This window comes from Necator americanus, chromosome V, assembly GCF_031761385.1.
Source record: "Necator americanus strain Aroian chromosome V, whole genome shotgun sequence".
Lineage (NCBI taxonomy): Eukaryota > Metazoa > Nematoda > Chromadorea > Rhabditida > Ancylostomatidae > Necator > Necator americanus.
This window is the reverse complement of record NC_087375.1, coordinates 24,088,348-24,112,420: the sequence shown is the minus strand read 5'-3', so window position 1 is coordinate 24,112,420 and position 24,073 is coordinate 24,088,348. Positions and strand designations below refer to the sequence as shown.

Below are 24,073 nucleotides of genomic sequence, written 5' to 3'. Positions count from 1 at the left end.
AAAAATGAAAGGCCTGAAATGTGGGTCTGAAACCAACACCATCTGAAATCATCGTAGTTCGTTATTTAGACCTTCTTAGGTTTTCAGCGAAATTGAAATTTCCTATGTGTACACATGTGTACTATGTGTATAGTACTACCACATAATATTGTTTTTACGATTGCCATTGTTGTTAGGTATTATCCGTCGCATTCAACTATAGCAATTTTTCCCGTACTGTTATTACTGTCATTAGCTTCGTTTTTGTATTATCTCACAGCTAACAACCGATCATGGTAGCGTCAATTTGTTCCATTACAGTAAACGCTGTTAGCCATTTTATACACCGCATCATATAATAGGTTCCCAGGGCCTGCGCAATCAAAGCGGGCCAGTCCGGCGCAACTTCCTCCAGATCCAATCTGTAGTGACGGGATCTGGATCTGGAAGAGGAACCAGTGTCTGCACAATCACTGCACCTTTCACCTGTACTTAACTGAAGGAAAAACAGAATCGCTTACTTCAAAACAACAACATCATCAAAAAAGAAAATGGAGTCTTGAACGGAAAGTTCCTTCCATAGCAAATTCTCAACTTTTTTCACCCCAAAATAAAAGTCAACTGTGGAACTCAAATGAAGTGAATTTGCTATCAGCAATCACTTGGTGTTTGCGGTTTCTCACTACAAAATACACTTGTCTCAATAGGACCTGTACGCTTTTTCAGCGAGATGGAGATTTTTTTGAGATTTTAAAAGTTGGATATGCAAACTGCAACGTATATGGTATCTGAAATTCTAGATTACGTCTTTTATGATGTAAGAGAGATGATTAAAATGTTGAGAAATGTCTAGAATGTTGTTCGCAAAAATATTATATGAATATTATATGCGTAATATTATCTCGGCATTTTCACGGGTTCGAGCCCAAACACCAAAGGGGTTCTGTAAACAGTTTTGCAAACGGTTCATGGATAACTATGACGAAGAGAACAATGTGTAAAGATCGAGAACAGTTCGGTTCACATTCTTTTGTAATTACTCTTTTTTTATGCTTATGTCTGTACTGTAGGGGCGGGTGTAGTGTAACAGTTAGAGGTTCCGCTTCCTGCACGATCGACCGGAAGTTCGCATCCGCCCTGGTGCTCACCAAGCCTTTCATCCCTCCGGGTCGATAAATTGGTACCAGACTTGTCTGAGAGGATAAAAACACTGACTTGACCATCGCAAGTCATTGTATAGGCCAGTTACACGTTCGTAAACCTCAAACGATTCTGAATTGAAGTGAACGTATGTGCGCATCACAAGCGGATTGATTAACGCCAGACACTTTATCCTTTATGTCTGCACTGTCGGGTTCATGACGTACCGTTGCGTGTAGCTGAAAAAATAAATATGAAATGAAGCCGGAGCATTCGAAACAGAAACACCGATTTCCATCATCCAGGTCCAGGGTAGCATCCAGATTACAACTAAGCGAACAGAGTGCACTGATGGTTGTTTGACAAATGCTACTCGCTGGCAACCTCACCGCTAGCGACAACTGGGGGTAGAAAAGCCAAGAAAACGAAAAGTCGCCACAGTCGAAGTCTTCGTTCTCTTGACTACTCCATTTTGATTGCGTGCGTCCCATAAATCATATGAAACACTCGTGTGGCGGGTGTAATGATGAATGATTTTAATGATGAATCGTCTAGTACTGCTAGAAAGCAAATGAAAACCATTAATTATACGATCAGACTCGGGTTTAGTTCCGGTCTGACCGAACATACGAACAGTACCGTTTCCTAATCAACCGTATCTGGTGACTATGGGGGAAATATCATAGGAAATATCAGATTTCACTTGCTGTGAGGTTGCCAGTGAGTAGTTTAATCGCATTGCGCTCGCGTTGCAAATGCCTTTCTAGCAGCGCATCAGCTGTCTCTCTGCACGATGTTCGTCGGCGAAATTTTAGTTTTCACATCCACACTTCCTGTGCGGCAATGTTCGCTGGGCATCACGGATAACGGCACTACGTTCTGGCTGGAACTGTTTAAGTCTTGTGAGTTTTTCACTTATCTCCGTCTACGTATGCAGCTACAGATTTGTTGTAATTCGGACATTTTTCCCTTTTTTATCTACCATTTTAAACCGTGCACTTCTCTATTGCATTCGATCGATTATTTCTTCCACGTTAAACATGGATAGCATATGTATCTGTGGGAGAAATTGATGTGAACAGATGTTTATCACTTTTACCATCGTTTCTGTTTTATCTATTTATTTTTTTATTTTCAAAATGAAAAGACATTTCTCGAGTCAGTACTTCACCATCTGTGGTTTTCTGAGAGCGTCACACTTCTCGTGAATTTGAATTAATGAAATTAAAGTAATTTTAATATAAATCAAAGTAGACCATTTTTATAATTTTTTACCTTTAGTGGTTTAATTTCCAATTTTTCAAATTTAGCCTAATTTTTTAAAACTTTTATGATGTATTTATTTCTATGTTCACACAAAATAGAGGGGTGCTAAGAAAAAAAGGAAAATGAGTATGTGAATATCAAAATATTATTTCTGTTTTCTTTTCTAGAGATGGGAAGAGCAGTTGGCGTTGTTCCCCAGGATGTTTTTGTAGCTTTTACACAGTTGGCTTTTACTTCTTTCTCTCTGAAGGAAAACCAAAACGATTAAGATCGTTTATTGCTCCAATGCCAAATAATATGACACCATATCTTATTGATGTGAAATCCTGCCCTCTTCACATCTGGCACATATGTGACTACCTCAGCCTTCACTTTGTTTGTTTGCAACCCGCAAAGTTTACTACATTACTGGTTTACTACTGTATTTTTAGGCCTAACGCTTGGAAATATGTAGGAACTTAGATGGATCTTATTTTCCTTCTAGAGAATGAATCTAGAAGACCGAAACTTCTCACCAATTGTTAGGGCACTTTTTCTTGAGCTCTTGCTTCAAAGACATACAAAACATATCTTTTCATAGCACTTGGCTATGACAGCTTACTTCCGGGCAGCTCACATACTCTTTGCCTCATCCTTCGTTTTTACACAAAAAATATATAATTCGATTAATAATGTGTCTTTCCTACCACAAAATCTTCCTCGTAATTTGGTTGAATCAAGGACTACTTAGAAATTGTATTGGCCAAGTTTACTTCTCGTTTGTTGGAGCAGGCAGTAACTAAGCTAGCGGTTGAAAGAATAGGTAAATAATTACGCTTTTGAAGGAGTCAAATAAGCGAGCAACCATGAACCACAGAAATCTTAGAACAACAAGTTGGGAGGTTGATTTCATCCTTTTTCATATCTCCTACTCCTAGCTGTTCTGCATTTTGACCTTGTCTTTGGTGTCACTCGACTTACGTGACTTACTCGCCGATCTAGTGCCATCGTCCTATCATGACGCGGTTGCACGAATCTTCTCCGAGGACTGTCGTCCCTAAACATAGCCCTACCTAACTTTCTCAATCTTCAACAGGAGCTCGCACAGGATCCATCCATTCGTCACTTTTCCGTATTCGACCAATTAGGGTTGAACTCTGGTGGTGTGTCGAAAAACAGCAGCCTTTGGCAACATCTGGCTAACTTCCGCCGTATAACTGTGCTGGGTATGTGACTCGTACGTGCCCAGAGCGTACATTCAAAGCTTTGGCTCCCATAAATTGTCACGAAAGTTGATACTTGCAAATTGATTTACGTGCTAAACATCAAGAGATCAAGAAATCAAGAGGATAAAAGTAGAATTTTTTCCATTTTGGGTAATCGTGAGCAAGGCGGGTGTGGTGTATCGGTTAGAGGTTAAGCTTCCTGCACTATCGATCGGAGGTTCTAGTGCTTACCAAGCCTTTCATCCCTTCGTGACCGATTACCAGACTTGTTTGGGAGGATATAAACACTGATTTGACACATCGGCTAGCTACCGCAAGTCATTGTATAGGCTAGATACACGTTCGTAAACCTCAAACGATTCTGAATAGAAGTGAACGTGGGGCCGCATCCCAAGCGGATTGATTAACGCCAGAAACTTTATCCTTTATCCTTTATGTCGTGAGAATATCCACAGTAGAAAGACTTTTGTCTTTAAGATGCTATCGAGCCTCTTGGCTGCAGTGCAAGCCCATGCTTCTGGGCGATTCCGTAGATTTTAAGTGAGCAAATTCTTTAGTATACCGATTGTTCGCCCACAGTTGTCTCGACAATTTTAGACTTCCATCATATTCGCTGCAAGTACATCCAATCTCTTCGTTGCACTGCGGTACCGTAGTACCGTTTAGTAAATAAATGAGCACAATGAGCAAAAGCTCCAAAAATAAACCTCGGATGCACAGTCACGCTAGTATTTTTAGGATGTAATGGGCGGGGGGAGTTAGCTCGCTTTTCCATACGTGAGTTGGACAGTCTTGTATCGGGCACATATTTATTTATTTACTTACTGCGTGCCAAAAAATATGTGAGAAGAACAAACGTAAACAAATACTCCAGATACATAATGAAAAAACAGAAGGAGCAAATTATACAGCGAGCAGGAATGAATTCTGTGTGCGATCCCGGCCTAGGTAGTCAACCACTCAAGACCGACCAAAGCTTAAGGAGGAAAGTTAGGTATCTGAGAGCTGTGGAGCTACCGTAGAGTGGGAATGTCAGGATATTATTAGCATCCATTCGAACCAGCTCTTCCATCGAAATCATAGGTGCAACTCCCCCAGTTCAGTAAACGTTTATACCGGCTCACTCCGCTCATTTTTTAAGGAAGGATTACAATAATAAAAATCTTAAGGATATTTGAGCGTATTTGTCTAATAATAACCCCTGATAATGGGGTAGAAATTATATTGCTACATATACTTGACTCCATTTTATAGTTTCTTATTATTAAGCTATTCAATAGCTGACGGCTACGACAACGGCCTGAAAGTGCCTGCTGTTGTAGTGACATTAAAGTAGTTTTCTCTTCTTTGAAGTGGCTTTTCTCTTCTTTGTCCTACTATGATTTTATAACATTTATTGATTGCTTCCATTCAAATTGTTTCATTTTTTTATGTATTATATATATTACAAAAATTCGAATCTCGATCTTGCACTCTGGCTTCATTGGCCTCATGAATACTAACTCTGCTTCTTAGAATAATGATGAAGGGATGAACATTTCTTTCGCTTTTATTTCCTTTCCTGCTCCGCTTTTGAAATAGATTTCAGTCCATTTGGCTCCTTTCTCCTTCTTTCTGGTGAACTTCAGGTGCATAAAATCTGGAGCTATTGATACTAAACCCGTCACTGCACCCGATTTAAAGGCATCACCCCACGAATCTGAGATGGTGCGGGTTTCAGGTGGGTTATGCCTATACGGAGTCGTAGATTATGGAGAGAAGGGTGATTCCGTCTATTTCTTCCTAATTACCGTAAAAAACAGCCCGGAAGATACGGCTTCGAGCGTTCCGGCGCGCTATTTTCTACAACAAGTTCGATTGGAGTGCGCCAGCCTTCTGCACGCGCCGCATCTTCCGGGCCGTTTTTTACGGCATTTAGAAAGAAATGGACGGAATCACCCACTTCTCAATAATCTTCGATCCCTTATAAAAATACTCCACCTGAAATCCGCACCATCCCAGATTTGTAGGGTGATGCCTTCAAATTAAACTCAGTTTGGAGCCTGCAAATAACTTCTCGGCATCACATTCACTGAAAGCGTTATGTCGGTAACTAACAATCTAAAAAGTAAAAAAGTGGGCACCATATGGCCATCAATGAGAGTCGCCTCTAACAAAGTACAATGATATGATATAGCAATATTTTCCGCTCTTCGTTGAAGCAAATTCGAAGAAATTCGGAGCTCAGAAGGATTCCATTCGTAGTAAATTTGCAAGGGGTAATCCTTTAAGGAAGTACTGTATGTAATCAACATTCATCCGTGCTTTGTTCATCGATGTTTTCCCTCCCTTCGCAGGTAGCAAGTTTCCCAACCTCACAGGCGTCTAATATATTACGACTTTACAGCCCTCTCATTCGAAAGTGGTAATGTTCGTGTTTTTCTTGTCCTCCAAAGCCCGATAAGTGCTTTGCTAAGTGACGAACGCGGACAAGTGACTTTAGTTTTGATGGTAGACCGCACTGCACTTGGCGGAAATTATCCGCGTACGGATAATTTATTTCTACGCCTGCAGTTCCTCTCCTATTGTTCATGCAAGGGGATCAGTTCTAGTTTCACGCGCATCTGTAAAAAGGAATACACTAAGTAACTTCCTCATCACTGATCCTTAGAGTATGGTGGAACTGTGATACAAGATGTACAAGGCAGCAACATCCGAATTGGTGAAAAGGTGATACAATTTCCCTATGGACCCTTTACAACTTCGCACACCTCTTACCCCACTTCAAGGTGGCTCCACCAAGTTCAGTGCGGTCTACCATTAAAGCTAAACACGAAGTATCTCTCAGTCATTGTTAAATGTTCCCTGATTGCCGTGCACGGCTCCAACGCAAGCTCTTTTTCTGCTTCACATAATCCTCTGTGATGCAAGTAGAAATTGAATGGAAATGGAACACGAGCTAATAAATTATTGCCTGGTATAATACCGCGATCTACATTTATATAATCCGAGTCGACAACCCCTGCCGCGATGCGTGCGCGAAGCACTGGTGCTCCTATGACCCCATTATTGCAGCGAAACTGGGCCATCGGTAGAAAAGAAAAGAAGAAGAAAAACTATGGGAAACAAGAATAAAATAGTGTAGGCACGTCTTAACTACTCTATTCTTGTTTCCGCTATTTTCGAGTTCGATTGGAGCGCGCCAGCCTTGTGCACGCGCAACATCTTCCGGGCCGCTTCTTTACGGCAATCAATAAGAAATGGACGGAATCACCTTGCTCCCCATAAGGTACGACCCCGTATAGGCATAATCCAGCTGAAACCAGCACCACATCAGATTCGTGGGGTATGGTCTTTAAGATAGAATGAAACGAATAGTGTTTTCGCGGTCATGAAAAAGTGCACAACCACTCCCTCACTTTTTGGCAAGGCAATGAGTCCACAGTGTTGGTTTCACCAATAAAATCGTTGATTAGAATTCCTCACTTCGGCATACGACCATCGTCGTGTAACCCGTCTCATTCCATTTTACCGCTTAAAAAAACCCTTAAAAACGGAAGACCGAGTGTTCGGCTATGCATCGTTACAGACTCGGCAGCCATAGTTATTCCACTTTTAAATCAAATGCTATCAACAAAACATTTACTCACCCTAAAGAGATCCTCATTCAACCCAAGTACACCACAAAAAACAAATATATAAAATCAGTAATCGCACACCACTCTACATACCCTGAGTATATTTTGGATGAAGATATTGCATAGTTTCGGGCTGGCTAGGAGGTCGCATCCATCCAAACCGGGGCCGTAAACACCAACGGCGTTTGCCCAAACCGACCATAACCCAGCTGAAACCCGCACCACCCAAGATTCGTGGTGTGATGCCTTTAAGCTGAGAAGTCATTCCAACCAAATATCACAATCACTTTACTCTGCGAATGTGAACATTTCAGAAAGTCAGATACAAAAAATTCGAAACCATAGGAATGAAGTGTGACAGATGGGTCTCGCCTGAGTGTCATCTGAGTGTTACCACGGACAATTCATTTTTAATACAAGGTCGAAATGTGGATCTGTCCGTTAAAATGAATCCGCAGCCGTTCTCCAAAATGTATCTGCAACTGTTGTCCTCATCATCGATCAGTTGTTTTCCTCCATGTTTTTTACAGTCAAAGTTTTTCAACGCACAGAATGTAAACATTTATAAATCATGCATTAACACAACCAATGAATCTATTACCTAACTAACCTATATCGCTCCTAAAGGATGTACAGTTAGTTGTACTCATTGCACTGTTTTCTTAATGGTAACTGCTCAGCATCTACAGTGGTGATATAGCGAATATGTAGATGAATGGCGCATACTACGAGATTGAGGGTGTTAAGATCTATCTATGGATAGATACAGTTAGGTTTAGGTTTTTTTTCTTGGTCATCCCAGAAATAGCCGCGTTAGAAACGGACTCGTTGCACTGAATCCCCGTACGAGACAAATAACAACGTGCAGGAGATGCAAGCATATGCGCCGTGTCTGTGAGCCAGTGAGCAATCTGTAGACTGCTGATGCGAGCGTGTGTCTCTTCTCCTATAGACGTGCCTCGTCAGTAGGTGACTCGTAGTGTGAAAATGCCGTGTTTGACTCAAATATTTCCTATTACTTTTCTGGAAAATTGAGTGTGACTACTTTCACATTTGTGAGCTACACCTCTTCCCCTATCTTTTCGGTGGAAGATCCCATCACTCTGGATTTCGTTGTATTCCACCTTTACGGATATTGCTTATTTTTCTGCCTTCCGAGAAATGCGTCTTTCGATAGACAGCTTATTTTTAATACGAAAATATGAATAACACATAAGCAACGGCTGCCAACAATCTCATCAATCGTCACCCATCACTTTTTCATTTTATTTTGTTTTTTTTTTTCTGGAAGGCTCTATTTCTACCTGCATCTCTTTCCATCAGTCTCAAACATGCTATTCTTTTGTTTTTGTCTGACATTGAGAGTGATGAGCATAGATGCGATAGTCGGAGCCGGTGCTCTGACCTCCTTCACTTTTGAACGGTTGGGGAAGGGACCTCCTTCACTTTTAAACGGTTGGCGAAATTACCCCCTTCACTTTTGGACGGTTGGCGAAAGGACCCCCTTCACTTGAGTTGCACCCCATGAGCTAAACCCCCTTCGGAGGGTTCGGCTTCTCCCCATCGAACCTATGGTGATTAGTGATGTTACTGAGGCCATTATTGCATGTTAAGGGGGGCATCTGACGTTCAGGAGATCAACAGGGTAAATTTAGCGAAGCAACTGATTGCGAATACCAGACGATTACACTGCTAATGATGTGCCGTGGGTGATACTACGCATGAACTTCAGTGGGTAGTACTAAATAGATAAATTTTTTCAATTTGTGCGTGATTGCATGCCAGTTGACGAGGAAAGGGAAACATCCGATATAAAACTACACTTCAACATGCCAAGATTCAAAGACAGTCGAACATGGGCAACACAAAACCCCGATAGTTGAGAGTTGTAGTAGCATCCCTCTCTAAAATCCTAAAACCTCAAAAAAGCTAATTGACAATGGATCGTACGACCGCATCTGGTTTACTCCAAACGTACCCAAGAAAATCGACCACGTGGTCTTCCGCGAGAACTGCACACCAATGAAACTAAGCGACTACTTTATGATCGAATAAAAAAGCGAATTCGTTTCATGAAAAACTTTATCGCTGCGTTCTTTCTCTGAGCTCATCGCAGACATCGTCTGAAAGCATAGCTTCAGCTCACTCGTCTATCGTAAAGAGCCAGAAATTGCGGGTCAATAACCTTTGGTGGAATTTTGGCAAAGTGTGTACTAAAAAGCAAAATATGAATAGAAATGGAGAGTGTATAGACCTAACCAAGTTACCCCTGCATCAAAATCTCTGCAGATCTTGATCTATGGGATCATTTGAAGATCGAATCTCAGTTGAACGGTATAGGCAAAGCAGGTGGTCCGCCGACAATGCGGCGATTCTGCTGCTGAGGTAAACATAGCGATTTGGACAACTCTGCCCTTCGTTTCGGGGATAATTTCTCATCCGATGCCAACTTTTTCTCTCACTTTTTTCAGGCATTTATGAGGATACGCTGCAGCTGTTCTCACTTTGCAGGCCCTGTAGAAGGCGACGGCGCTGAAGCATCAGCCGTAATAAAGAGTGTTGGTCCTTGTTTCACGGACATTATCAATAATAAGCACTGACATCAGCCCATTTCCGCGACGATTCACTCAATTTGAACGCTCGAGCAATCAGAAGTGCCAGTGTCCGAGTTAGCGAAATCAAATATTGAAAGTCTCCTCAAAATTACTAGAATTGCCTTTACTGCACTAAATTTAATAATTTCTAGGGTGGACATAGAGAAGGTGCGTTGCATTTGACTGCCATCTTCTACCCACAATAAATACTTAACTTTGTCCAATGGATTAGGATATGCACCGTTTCGCCCCTCCAATATGTAAACAAAACGCGAATATGAGTCATATTTCCCAGAAATTCTTTGTTATAGCTATTTTCTGAAATAATCCAGCTGCGATGGTCAGCATTGAGGTAACAGAGGTAAATGAGCCAAGGACCGACATTGTACCCTCTTTGGCGCTTTCGGAAATGGAACTGTAAAGTTGACTGGAATTATGTTGTGCGCTTACCTTTTCGAAGCTGCAAATAGTTGGTGATTCTTCCAACAAACGCAAATTTTTCTCAAACACCTTTTTTCCTTAAATTCCCTATCTGTGAAGAAAACATGACCGAACTGAAGAAATGATAGCGCTGCTTTTCTTCCCTGCTAGTATTTATTTTGGCTGCGTTTTTGAAGGCGGGTGGTAGACAGATCCTATTTGCTTAGATCTATGACGATCATTTGATTAGTCCGTCCCGCTAGCATCGACAGATTCTACTGTTCCTCAAAAAATGTACAAATCCAGTTTTGGTATGTCATTTTTTTCAAATCATACTCCATGATCTCAGTGGTTTTTTTCTCCTTGCTCTTCTCACTTCGACAATTAGTCTGGACAATTGAAATCTAGTTCTTCGTCCCCTAGAAGAGCTAGTTTTATTGGTTTTACCTTTTTGTGCCAAGCTGCACGGTTTGACGCATTTTACAACCCGGCATCTCATAATCAAGTTACTAACAGCTGTCACAGCTGTTTGAAAAAGACCCGAATATTCAACGATTTCTTCGAAACTTGTCCTTATGTCCCTCTTTATATTGATCTGCTCGGATTTTTTTGCTTTTTAATTTGTTTGTTTTATCGACATTTTTCGTTCGGTTCCACAATAGTTTTAAACTATTTCTTATCTCCTTGATTTCTTTTTCACGAAAATGCTCAACAATACCATCCACAGCTTTCCAGTACTGAATGCTCAACTCGAGAGTGTGTGACGTCGGTTGCTTATCAGCGCATAGCAAACGCTCATTCCACCTCTCAACAGTGCAGTTTGCTTGCGCTCCTTGTCGTAAAAACGTTCCGCTCTCTGAATAGAGAGGAGAATTGCCGACAATCCTTGGAAAATATCCACAAAGTTGGAATTGTTTTCGATCAGACTGTAAAATTGTATTGACTGCAGTGCAGTCGTTTTGTAGATTTCTGCAACATAATTGTCGTTTTTTCTCCGGGTTAAAAGCTGTGAGAGAAAAAATGGAAAAAGATTTCTTCGACATGCGAAAAAATTTTTGTATCATTTTTTAATTTTTTATGTATGTATTTGAAAAATTTGCGGAAAAACACATATGGATAGCATCACAACATCATCTTGAATGAAGATCTGTTCAAGAATCACTCATCTTTTGCTTCCTTGTAAATTACTGTTTTTTTTTTCTTATTACTAATTGTAGATGAGCAGTTTACATAAAGTGACACTGGACATGCGCGGATTCGTAGTTTCTGACCACGTGGAGCAACATTTCTTCAGAACCGTATAACCGGCTCAAAGTTCCGAATAAATATGTGCAGTTCAGTGGACGCGTAGCATTAATGATCAAAACGTAGAAAAAAAAACCAAAGAACCAACCAAAAAAGCGAATGAAACGCATAAAAAAGTGTAGTTGCAAGAAACAATTCAATTTCTGCTCTTTTGCAACGATATGTGTGTCTCTAACATGCATGGATCTGACATTAAAGGCATCACCCCACGAATCTGAGGTGGTACCGATTTTAGGTGAAGTATTCGTATACGGGATAGTAGATTATGGAGAGGAGGGTGATTCCGTCCATTCCTTCATAACTGCGGTAAAAAACGGCCCGGATGATACGGCTTCGGGGGTTCAGGCGCGCTATTTTCCGCAAGAAGTTCGACTGGAGCGCCGCAGCCGTGTGCATACACCGCATCTTCTGGGCTGTTTTTTTACGCCAATTAGAAATCTTCTTTCAAATTATTGCAAATAACTGCATTTTATTGCAATTATTTTACAATTCGAGAGAAATTTGCTTTTGAAAGTTCGAAGAAAAGGTTCCACCATTTCCTTTCTCCTTTTATACACATAAAATAATCACTTAGAGATGCTGTTATGGATTTTTCGGCAGTGAAAATCGCTAAATTTCAATGAAAAGATGTCACACTTTAAAATAATGACATCTCCGCCATTAGGTGTCGCTTCTCTCAGGAACTACGACAATTCCAAACGAAATACTCGACCAACATACATATACTTAGTGTACAGATAATAACTGGGAACAATCCGCTAGAAGAGGAGGAAAGAGTCCGTCATTCTCACAGGGCATCTACAGTTGTTCTTTACGTTATCAGTTCACCATTCATTTGTAATTTCCATCAAAAGAGCGGATCAGCATCACACCTTCCGCTATTAAAATAATCTCCGCTGCTGTTTATTTTAACAGCAGAAGAAATATTGCTGTCGAGAGAGTATGAGAACATTGGAGAACAAAATGCTCGCATGAGATTGTTTTAAAAATTTCAACTGAATATTTCTAGAAAAATTTCTATTGATCATTTATCAATTGTCTGAGGTATTTTATATTCAGTATACATGTGCGCCGTGTGATATGCACTGTGACGTAGCGACCAGCGTTTGTACATCTTGAACATTGGTAGTTAGTGATGTTAACGAGTCTTCTTCTCTTACTGTCGCTCATTTTACTCTTCACATTCATCGTGGCGTGACTTCTTGAGGATTCCCCTCAACAACTGCTTTACTACGCTGGAAATTATCATCGTAACCTCATCCTTTCATTTTTGCATTCATTGATGATCGATTTCCAAGCTTTTCCGAAAATCATATTCTTTTTTATCACAAACTTTTCCTCTTCTAGCGAGAACACCAGCTGCTCTTATCATTTCTTGTTCTTTTATTTGAAAAAGATGTATTTAATACATAGTACGAGTGGATACGAAGTTTCGCGTCCCTCCATCATTTTGAGCTATTTTTACTGAGCACTGCAGCTTAAGGATGTCACTTGTCAAGATTTAAATTTATTATTAATTAATTCAATTTATTATTTATTTTAAATTCTTCAAATTTATTATTAGTTAATTTAATTAATAATTTAATTCCTAGATTGACAACCCCACTTGTCTTTTAGTAGATCGCTAATTCTTTTATATAAGAATTAGTCAAGTACTAAAAGCAGAACAAGTGAAATAGCATGGATCGGAGTAAACGGCATGTATTGTTTGAATTTGACTTCAAAGAAATTTTGAATGACGCATTCATTCGAGAGGTAACCAGCAGTAAAAAAATTCACTGCTCTTACTCCATGAAAGAATGGCAGTAAGTACTTCAAGAGAATCAAGAAGGAAAACAATCGCACAGGAGGAAACATGCTTTTTTGATCCGCTGGCGATGTTTTGATATTTTTTCGGCTGGTGATGTGCCTCAACTTGTCGAAGGGGGTAACAAACAGAACTTCTCCTTTATGGTCGGCGTCGCTTCTTGTTTCCCTTTACAAACTCTCTCTCTGCTTGACCCCAGCTCCCAATTAGGCACTCTCTTCGACTTTTTATTAATAACATGACACCAGGGGTGAATGGGTGAGGTGTGAAAAGGGCACTCTATTGCTCTCCTTGATATTCTGGAAAAAACTTACAACTCTTTGGAGTTTCAGTCTTTTCCCTAAGTTGTAATCCTAAGAGGTGTCGCTCAGCAAACCACCCACACACCGCTCCCATAGATTCCGATAGCATCAGTCAACAGCTGAAAGGTTTTTCTGCAACGACAGAGTTGTTGAAACAATGAACAGATCACCCACGCACCCACGCACCGTTCTCGTTTCAGCGAGATTTCCTTTCGCTCTCAGGGATGCTCTCGACTACATCAAAACCGAAACCTCTCTAAGTCAATGTTTTTCAAGTCTGCTAAAGCAGAGATTTGTTGTGTCAATAGTTGAGGAAGAGTGACTAACTTGAAGTGGAATTTCCTACTGTAATGAAATGACAACATATTTTTGAAAACATCACAATGTGGGTATTTGCTGTAGCTAGCCCTTTTATCAACACTTTTCGCAAATGTTCTACCGGCAGTCGGACACCTCGGAAAGAACGACGACGGTTTTTCACACCGGTTGCTGTCGTGGCACGTTGAGCTCTGCCCGCTGCTAGAAAGCAGTTTCCTATTTATTATTATTGTTTCGCTCTCTCCTCCAATTTCCTTCATTCCTAACTCAAAGTCTGTGATTTAACGAACAAACAAGGACAAATCTTCCGCGTTTGGTTGCTGGACTTCAGAATTTAAATCAGAGATAGAAATTTCTGAACAATTTAGTAGCTCTAGATGATCTTTATAGGTGCACATATTATCTCACCTACAAGATTTTGTTCTACTAATATATTATTATATAGAAAGAAACTATGGTACGAACCATGCCAAGCATTCCCAACAACCCCTTTCTCCCCTTAGTATATTTGCTTTATTCCTGAATTATTTTCTACAATATTTCAGAAACACCAAAATCTCCTCTGCTTCGCAAACGTATGATACAAGGTGGTCTCCTCAGTGATAACACAGTAACTCACCAATTTCTTAAGTGACTGTTTTTGTTTAAATTATTATTTGCACAACACAATTATTCAATAACTTCAGACAAAATTTTCCAACGAACGGCCCAAACACATCGTTGGATCCGAAGCGTATCAAGGATATTCGCGCTCAACGAAAGATCACTGTTATTGAAAACAGGTCTGCAGAAGTACGTTTTATCCGCGTTTTTTGTTCTTTTCAGAAGAATTATCCCATCAAAAGATTTCCCTTTCTTACTTATTTCTACCGGACCCTTAGATGTGTTTTGATATTTGCCACTTCTTATTGTTACATTTTTATTCTTTTTTATTCTTGTATAACATTTTTGCATTTTTTTTGTATTTTTTATTTTTATTATCACTAGCTGTGATAGGTTTTTCATAGTTTTTCTTCGTTGTCGTAGAACCAAACACGTCAGAATTTACGAAAAAAATTTGCTACAACTCATTTTGAAAGTTCATTTTTACCGTTTTGGATGTTACTGCTCGCTTTTTCCCTCATCGGATCTAGGGTCCTTCTGCGCCTAAAAATAACCACTGGAGCTTGCATACGTCTTCTGTTATCTTTTCAACGTGCACTCTTAGACGTGTGAGGAATAAATTTCTTTTCTGAACCAGAGTCATCAGATCGCTATAACTCAACCGAGGTTTTCTGTTTGTAGAAATAAGAGCCGTTACAATCAGCACATTTTCGCTCATGGGTATTGGACTAAGGGATTTCTAGAAAGTGCTTCTTCCAGAAACTGCTGAACCTCTAGAATGTGTTTTCCTAACCTTGTTGTTTAAACAACTAAAAACAGTTTTCGGAGTGCGTGAATTAATGATAGCCTGGTGGAAATAGGTCTCATGAATGTGGAATAAGAAAAAATATATCCTGAAAAAGGCTGCACTTTTTTGTTGGTCACTGTGGACTGTAAACGTTGTAGATCTCGATGCATCCCATCTATCTGTTAACCATGTATGGATTGTCCCCAACCCTTATAGTTTCACATGGATTCAAAAAACGTATCAAACAGAGAGCACACCACTAAGGACTAACCATAACAGTTTCTTTGTGAACTTTTGGCCTTGGAAAGTCTCCTGAAGCTTCTTTTTCGTGCAAGCTGGAGGGAAATGATTTACTGTTGTCATAAAGGGTGAGGATGAGGACGACACTTTCAAGCAACCACCCCTTGGGTTTCAGTCAGCTAAGCACCTATTTATCTTTAGTTTGCCATCTACAAATTGCTTCCATTACTGAACGATCTTCAATCGATCCATGGATTGTTTTCAACGACGTTTGAAACACTTTTAGGAGAATTAGCTTCGAAATTTGTTTAACGTCATCTTTATCACTGTCCGATGCACGATAATCGTTGTTCTCATATTCTAGTCTCTTCTCAAATTTCTAGCACGTTTGTTAGCCAAACCAGATGTGATTTTAATGTTCAAGTAGGAAAATGACTCAAATTTACTTTTCCAAAAGCATTTTCAGTAGCTTAACACAGATTTAAATAGTCAGTACGGTTACTTACCGTACCAGCACTAAGTATTTGAATCTGTGTTAAACTATAATAAGTATAGATCAAATGAAAGTGTCAGCATAAGAGCTCAAGAATGTGTAGTTTAGTGTCAAGCAACAAAGTTGAGCATTTCTAAACAAGAATCTTCCTTGTGAAAGAAAAACTCTTTGTTAGCGATCAGATTAGCAATCTGTGCTACCTTATCCTGTTTTTTAAAAGAAAAACGTATTCAACAGAAGACGTTTAGTAAAGGTGAAACTTCTTTTAATCTTAAACTTTAGTCGGTTGAGAAATAGAGTGAGTAATTATTAGGTCCCTGCTAGTTAAATAAAAGGTTCCACATAAAATTCTTCAGACGGCTTATCAAATGGATGTAATAAAATATAGGATCAAATTGTTGGGGTTGCCGAAACATCTTAAATTTTGCTATAAATAAAAGTACGAATCACATCATTTTTTTATCTTCCTTGTCTCTTCTCACAAAGTTTTTTTTCTTTTTTACCTTTGTTTCTATTCGTAGATGAGCGAAGTTTTAACGCTGAAAAGAAAGGTTTTTATACATCACAGCCACATATAGAATAGTAGAAAGGCGTAACGTCGATGAAACTACTTGCTTGTTTTGTTGCCTATTCGAAAATCATAAGAGGTTTTGAAAAAGTCTTTGTTTCGGTTTATTTACAGCAGTCAAGAAAAAAGCAGCTCTTCTTCAATACTTTTGCTCGCTCACTGGGTAAAAAAAACAACTCGTCAGCGGGCGAATACACATCTTTTTTCAAATTTTAAGTGGCTACAATTTCATCTGAAGAAGGTCGTTTTTGTATATGTTGTGACTTCTGCCTGAGCGGACGAGTCGAATTAATTTGCTAGAGCGAAAAGGTCAGTATTCAGGACTTCCCTGGATATAGTAGAAGTGATTGGGCCTACGAAGACGCCTAAAATAAGTCAGTCCCACATATATGGCGAATTTTTATTAACTGTCTGATCTTATGTCAGTTGTTGCAACTGCTCAAACTATTACTCCGAAGTCTTCGCATTCTCTTGACCTCTGTCCTTCCACATTTTTTAAAATTTAAATTCAATTTATATTTGACTTCAAATTTTGATTTTAATTTTTTAATTGTTTATCTTGAAGTGTTGTTCAGGGAATAAAGTTATCTAAATCCAGGAAAGAATGCAAAATGTATAATATATCTTGGAGAAAATCATACAACTTTTCTTCAATCACGAACCCGTGAAACAGTTGTTTGCCGGAACATTCAGTGCACTTACACTTCCCGTTAGTTTTCTTGCGAACAGCTCCGGAGTTACGCCGTATTTCTATTTTCTCTTCGCCACACAACATTTGCTAGCATTTTGCAAAACATAATTTCTATCTGTGCAATGATCTTAGCTGAGGAATGAGAAGAAATACATTCTCTGCATGATGCACGGCTACCTACTTGTGTCCCAATATCCGTTTCCGATCTAGTAATCCCAATCGAATCGAATCGTATCGAATTTTGAACGTATCATTCGAAAGAGAGCAAATCGCTGTTTTCAAATATACTTTACTTTTGACAAATATTACCTGAAAACGATTCTCCAACCCTCGTTAATTACTCTCACACCTCGACAACCCTGCGTATCCCGCGGCTGAAAGAGATGTTCATAAGATTCGTGTCGTTTTCTTAAACAAAATATTTAACATATCTATAACCAGGAGGTAATCCAGATTACTTTGTACCCCACATGAAATTTGGAATCGAAATTTCCATTGCATTCGGAAATTGACGAATGTGCACCATTGAAAGTTATTAAGTAGGTATAAAACGTTCCTAGCTTTAGAAAAATTGTTTGGAAATTTTCCATTCGTTCTCGACAACAGTTCAAATTGGAGGTTCCTACTTCGGGAAGTGTTTGGATTTTCCAAGCTTTGCTCTAGTTCGTTATCTGTTCCAAGCTTTGATCATCTGTCTCCGGCCTCCAATGAATGCTTAGGTTTCTTTTTTTTTCTTTTTTCTTTTTTTCTTTTTTTTTTCTCTGTACTTGCGTTGGACTTTCCATTCTCCCTGCGAGACATTCTTACGCGCTTACACGCTTACTAGGAGAACAGCCGGTCGTGGTTTTCGAGCCACTAAATTGGAGAATATTTTTCACTGTTTTCACAAAAACATTTATTGAAAACGTGAAACGAACGTCTAATGTGATTTTTGCATCCTCTATTAATCATTGTCCTTGTCCTTGTTTGTACTTTTAGTGGTAATTAATAAATTACGGAGAGAGATAGGCGTCCAAAACCTTTGTACTCTTGCATGAAGAAAATTGGACACTCAGATACCTAAGCGAGCATGAAGAAGATTTACCGTAATGAATTCAAATATTAAGCGAAATTGTGGCATGAGCGTACTTTCTCTTTCTTCTGCTGATTTCAGTTTGCCTCACAGCTTGTTTTTCCGTTTTTGAGTAATAAGAAATGAGTAATTTTTGAGTAATGAGTAATAAGCAAAGGCTTCATCTTTAAGCTCCTTTTCTATTGCCAAAAAATTCCTTTGCTAGAAATCTGAGCACACCAAAAGTAGGAGAATGCACCTGTCTAAAACTTATTCTTCATAATGTTCTCCTAAGCTACAGACATTTCTGTTGTGAGACGTTTGTAAATTGGCATGAGCGAATTTCTTTTGTTCTATCCAGTATTCAAATGAAAAGCATTTCAAAAAAAAAAGTGTCTCTGAGAGACTTAAAGGCATCACCCTACGAATCTGAGGTGGTGCAGATTTCAGGTGGAGTATTCTTATAAGGGATAGTAGATTATGAAGAGGAGGGTGATTCCGTCCATTTCCTCCTAATTGCCGTAAAAAACGGCCCGAAAGATGCGGCTCCGGACAAGGCTGGCGCGCTCCAGTAGAACGAACTCCTGTAGAAAATAGTGCGCCAAAACACCTGAAGCCATTTTTTACGGGAATTAGAAAGAAATGGACGGAATCACTCGCCTCTCGATAATCTACTATCCCTTATAATATACTCCAGCTGAAATCTGCACCACCTCTGATTCGTGGGATGATGCCTTTAACGTGGTGGACATTCTTTGATATTACTACTAGAATTATCGACACAGAACTATTATTCCTCTTATCAATAGAATCGAAGGTATAAAAGATGAATTACATATATAAAGAGCAAATTATAAAGAGAGTAAGTAACATTCGCAATAGTGCAATTATTAAAAATCTAATTCCGAAGTGACAGTGTCCTATTTTTTTTTTCGTGAACTGTACCAACTGATAGGAACGAGAAAAAATGGATAGTTCTGACAATAACTAGACGTTACTAGAACTATAGGAATATTTTGAGGTTCCATTTACGTCGAGAAGTTCTATTGAAACTAAAAATCGTTGCAGCGAATATACGCATTCTACGCGGTTTCTTTTGAAATTAAGAACCTGTTTACGTATGTTAAATATTTTTACATTTCTGCTAACATCTAGATATTGCTATAACTAACTGTTTACATATGAAGTGGTTCTTGCAGTGATCCTAAAATAATTTTTATGGATGTAATTATTTACGAATAGTTGTTCCAAAAATAGCTACAGGATGTTACTGTAATATCTAGCGAGATTGAAGTTCGCTGAAAACAGTATTCCTTTATATGTGACAAATTACTGAAAATGATGCTCTCGAAACATTTCTGTTGTAGATCCGACGTGATGGAGTGTACATAACAAAAAGTAATAATAAATGACAACAACGAGAAACAAAAAATGGCGCCTATGCACTCGCTTACAGTAGACAGTATATACAAACCAATCCGCATCTAGTAAACATCAAGCGGAATAAAAAAAACAACGAAAGAGATGCGGCTTTTGAACTCACTGTCTTGTGCTTTGAGCAATGTTCGCGCTGTAGGCAGATTTTTTCTGTTTTGTTTTTCCTCGCCCACCTGCAATTCGTTATTTTTCGATTTCGTCTCTCTCTTACAAAAATAGGTCAGATTGAGCGAATCTCTTTCTGTTTACTATTCTGTAATAATATGAATATTCCACCAAATAAGCACCAGAAAAGTCCTCTGAGGGGCTTTCATTTCTGCGTGAGACAAGATTCGTTTTGTCTTCTATTATGCCGAAAAACCTTTCACTTTGTTCACTACACGAGGTAGCAGTCGAAAATCATCGGCCACCAACGGCATTTCCTTCTCCCACTTCGAAGCACCAAAAATCATGAGATCTCCTTCAAAAATTTAATTTCAATGAAATCCAACATATACAAAACGAATGAGAGAGTAAATCAGTTGGACAATTATCCTTTTTTCTTAGCGCATTTCAAGTTAGTGATGAGAAACCAACATGTTTAATCCCTAAAGCAATAATTTTGTTTTGAGAGCATCAGAGAGGTAAAACACTACACCACGTTTCACTTCCGTTTTGATTTAGGAGCTCTGAAGCACCTACGCTTGTTAACTTGTTTAATATTTGGAAAACATGAAGATAACCATATAGAAAGGTAATTCAACAAGTAGGTAAGGTAACAACTTAAAAATGTCTAATATTATTCCCTGAAAAGTTCACATCCATTTTTGCATTCACGTAAACGTGTTGAACCTTTTTTAACCCCGTTCTTTGCAACTAAGAGGCCTGTTAAGTTTCCCTACCTTGCATGTCTTAGGGAATTTTTTGATGAGCCCTCTCGCAAATCTTGCTCAATTCTTCATCACATCCCTGGAATACCTGCCTGGAACCCTTGAAAATTTCCTCGACAACGATGAAGGCGACAAAAATTGCAAGCCACCTTTCGTGCCATGTTCTCCCTTTGTCTGTCCGCAAGAGCTTTTACAACACGGTAATGTGAGAACTGACAGTTGTTTTGTCTTACGAATATTATGCAATGACTTATGGTCATTTCCTTTCGTTTTACCTTCGAAAAAAACCAACTACTTCGCCATCGTTTCAGAAAGAGGATATAATGGATATCAGCAATGTATTTCTACCGAAGAAGCGCCACTTCCGAGAAACGGAAGAATGGCGGATAAAGAAGAAACGCGTCCTCACCAAGATGCGAGCCTTGACGAAAATCAACTTGCTCCTAGTACTCTCGAAGATGTCGGTACGTTCGCTATTTCGGCCCAATACAATAATTCTTCGCCTAAGGCAAATCCACGAAATCGACCTTGAAGGTGTTGATCTCATTAGTGGGTGTGCGAGAGGTTAAACACCATGCCGTGCAATCGTTCTTTGTGAGGGTGGTTTCATTCCCGTCTGTCAGTATTTATCCATCATTACTAGAGGTCACTTCTATCCAAGAAATCTCCCTCCACAACGTCTCCTCTCTACGTTTTATCAAGAAGGCGCAGTATAGAATTCAAAGCAGAGAAAAATGGACTTCAAGTGGTGGCGGGGATGTGAACATCCCATCTAAAACAGAACTTTTATGTTCTGCTTATTTACTTTACTATTCTGCTTATTTTTATTCGGTTATCATTTTTATATTTATATTCTTCTTTCTTGCGTTCTCACGTCTTCCTCAATCGTTATTATTAATAAGTTGCTATAAACGATGAGCAGTTTCATTGGTGCCACTTGATACCTTTGCTGGAGACGCTGGGATGTAGGAAATCCAAAGCAAAAACCTATGTTAATCATTATTTAATTCATAATACGAGACCTACCGGGCAAATTACACAATTATATGAAGAAGTGAAAGTTTTAATTACGTACACTGGATAAACCGAAATTTTAACTGGATTTTATGGAATTCAAGTCGAAGAAAGGATTTCAGCTGCATCAGAATGCAGGGTACTGACGCGGAGTGCTTAAACTACGACAAGCAATCGAACACTTGAACAGCTTCGAATTGATAGGAGAAGTGTATTGATTTCAATTAATTAATTAAAAGGAATTTTGACGGAACTAGGTCACTGATTTTCTATCGGAGATAGTTCTTCGTGATATCCATCCTACACGACGCATACATAGCAGCGTCACCTTCCTAGAACTGTCAACAGCCGCAGCGGAACGGTTGCGGCGAAGACGGTACCATTACTTAGTAGATTATTTTATTTACCCATGACAAAAGTGCATCTAACACATAATTATATGTATACGGACAATATCTGTAGTGAATTTTTTCGTTTTGTGAATAATGGCGGTGACTGGGTGCTAATTTTTCCCTCTCCCCTTTTTCAAAGGTATCAGGAAGATGAACGTCGAACAAGTAACCTAGATTCGGAAGTAAGTACAAAAATTAAGTAAGTACATTAACTTAACTGCAATCTCACATATCTTTTAGCGTTTTTTAGAATCGTTTTTTCGTTAGTAGTTCATCCAGTTCTTGTGAGTCACAGGTGACCACGTATTTGTTTTGTGTGAAGTATTCATACTGCTAATCCTGATGGATTCCAAAGTCAGTGTGTCTTTTTGAGAGAACCAGCAACGAATGTGTCCTCAAGAAAGCAAGTTTAGGAGAAAGAAGCAAGTCGTACCAGAAATGAAGAGGTGCCTAATGTAAGCGCCGCCCGTATCAGCATACTGCACACCGACAATTGTGAAATATTGGCACATTTTCTTAAAGGCATCGCCCCACGAATCTGAGGTGGTGCAGATTTCAGGTGGAGTATTCGTATACGGGATGGGAGACTATGGAGAGGGTGAGGGGGAGGGGGGTGATTCCGTCCATTTCTTCCTAATTGCCGTAAAAACGGCCCGGAATATGCGACGCCGCACAAGTCTGGCGCGCTCCAGTCGAACTCCCTGTAGAAAATAGTGCGCCAAAACGCCTGAACCCGTATCTTCCTGGCCGTTTTTACGGTAATTAGGAAGAAATGGACGGAATCACCCTTCCCTCCATAATATACGATCCTGTATACGAATGCTCCACCTGAAATTAGTACCACCTCAGATTCGTGGAGTGATGCCTTTAAACAATGCTGGTGATCAACCGATATAGATAGGGACTAGCTTCGCGTAAATGCACTTGTTGTTTTTACTTTAATCCCATGGTACAGATGAGCGGGAATATATGAGTAAGACCAGTTGGTTGTCACTGAAAAGCTGTGAAGGATGGCGAAGTCATCCCGTAGCATCTGTTTTCTGGAGGTTAAGAAATTCACTCTGTCTGCACAATCGGTGGTTCAATACCCATCCAGACCAACGAAGTTTTTCGTTCTTTCTTAGTCGATCAATTGGTGCAAGAATAGTTTGCGAAGTTGAGGTCACTGACTTAATTTACTGGGTAGCTCCCGCAAATCATTGCATACGCTTTCTTGAACCTCTGCGATTTTAAATTGAAGTCGAAAATTTTTGCAACAAGAAAAAAAAACAACTGGTCAACTCCAACTACCCTTAGCCCTTCACTCGGTTTCTTATTTTAAAAAATAATTCCCCATAGCCAACAAGTCTGTCACCTGGAGGTTAAGCGGTGCAGGCCCGAACAGTTAGGCTGTCTGGGGCTTATGGCTGCGCTGAATTTTAAAACAAGCCATCAATCTTGCTTTGCCTTCATGAAATTTCTGGATATTGGCCTTAGGGAACTGCCACCGCACCAACGAGTTAGGATTATTCGACTGTAGCATAGTTTGATGAACGAGAAAACATCAGAAAAAATAAAGAAAAACTTCCCAACACAGCCAGAAGTACTCTTCAACAACAGGATAATGTAAGAAAAAGCTTGGGTGTACTGGAACATTCTACAGTTTTCTCAGACTTGACGCCGACACGTCTATGTTTTATGACATTTACGTGGTTGATTTCAGCTCTTATAATAACTTTGACCACTTCGAGGGGCTTCCACTAGTTCAAACATTTAAATTATAAGATCGGTCTGAGCGTTTTGCACCAAATTTCACACTCTTTCCAAACACTCATAACTTTATTGTTCTTAGATATCAATCAACAGAATAATGACCAAAATAAGCAACTGTCGGATGGAGGAGTCAGTATCCCGTTGTGGATTGTAAATCACTAATCAATCAAGTCAGTCTTCACACAATATGTTGGTGCGAAGCGTGGAGGAGAAGTGCGGAATA

At 39.4% G+C, this 24,073-nt stretch overlaps 1 protein-coding gene across 1 annotated transcript; it reads left to right on the top strand.

The window, feature by feature from the left end:
- Window positions 1–1,912: 1,912 nt before the first annotated feature.
- RB195_015022 (uncharacterized protein) lies at window positions 1,913–24,004 on the top strand (the record flags this gene model as incomplete). The annotated part of the gene is made up of 5 exons (XM_064205536.1): window positions 10,514–10,532; window positions 14,499–14,583; window positions 14,640–14,745; window positions 21,004–21,156; window positions 23,930–24,004. The coding sequence occupies 5 exons, from the start codon at window positions 10,514–10,516 to the stop codon at window positions 24,002–24,004; spliced, it is 438 nt and encodes a 145-aa protein (XP_064061417.1).
- Between the last annotated feature and the right edge of the window lie 69 nt (window positions 24,005–24,073).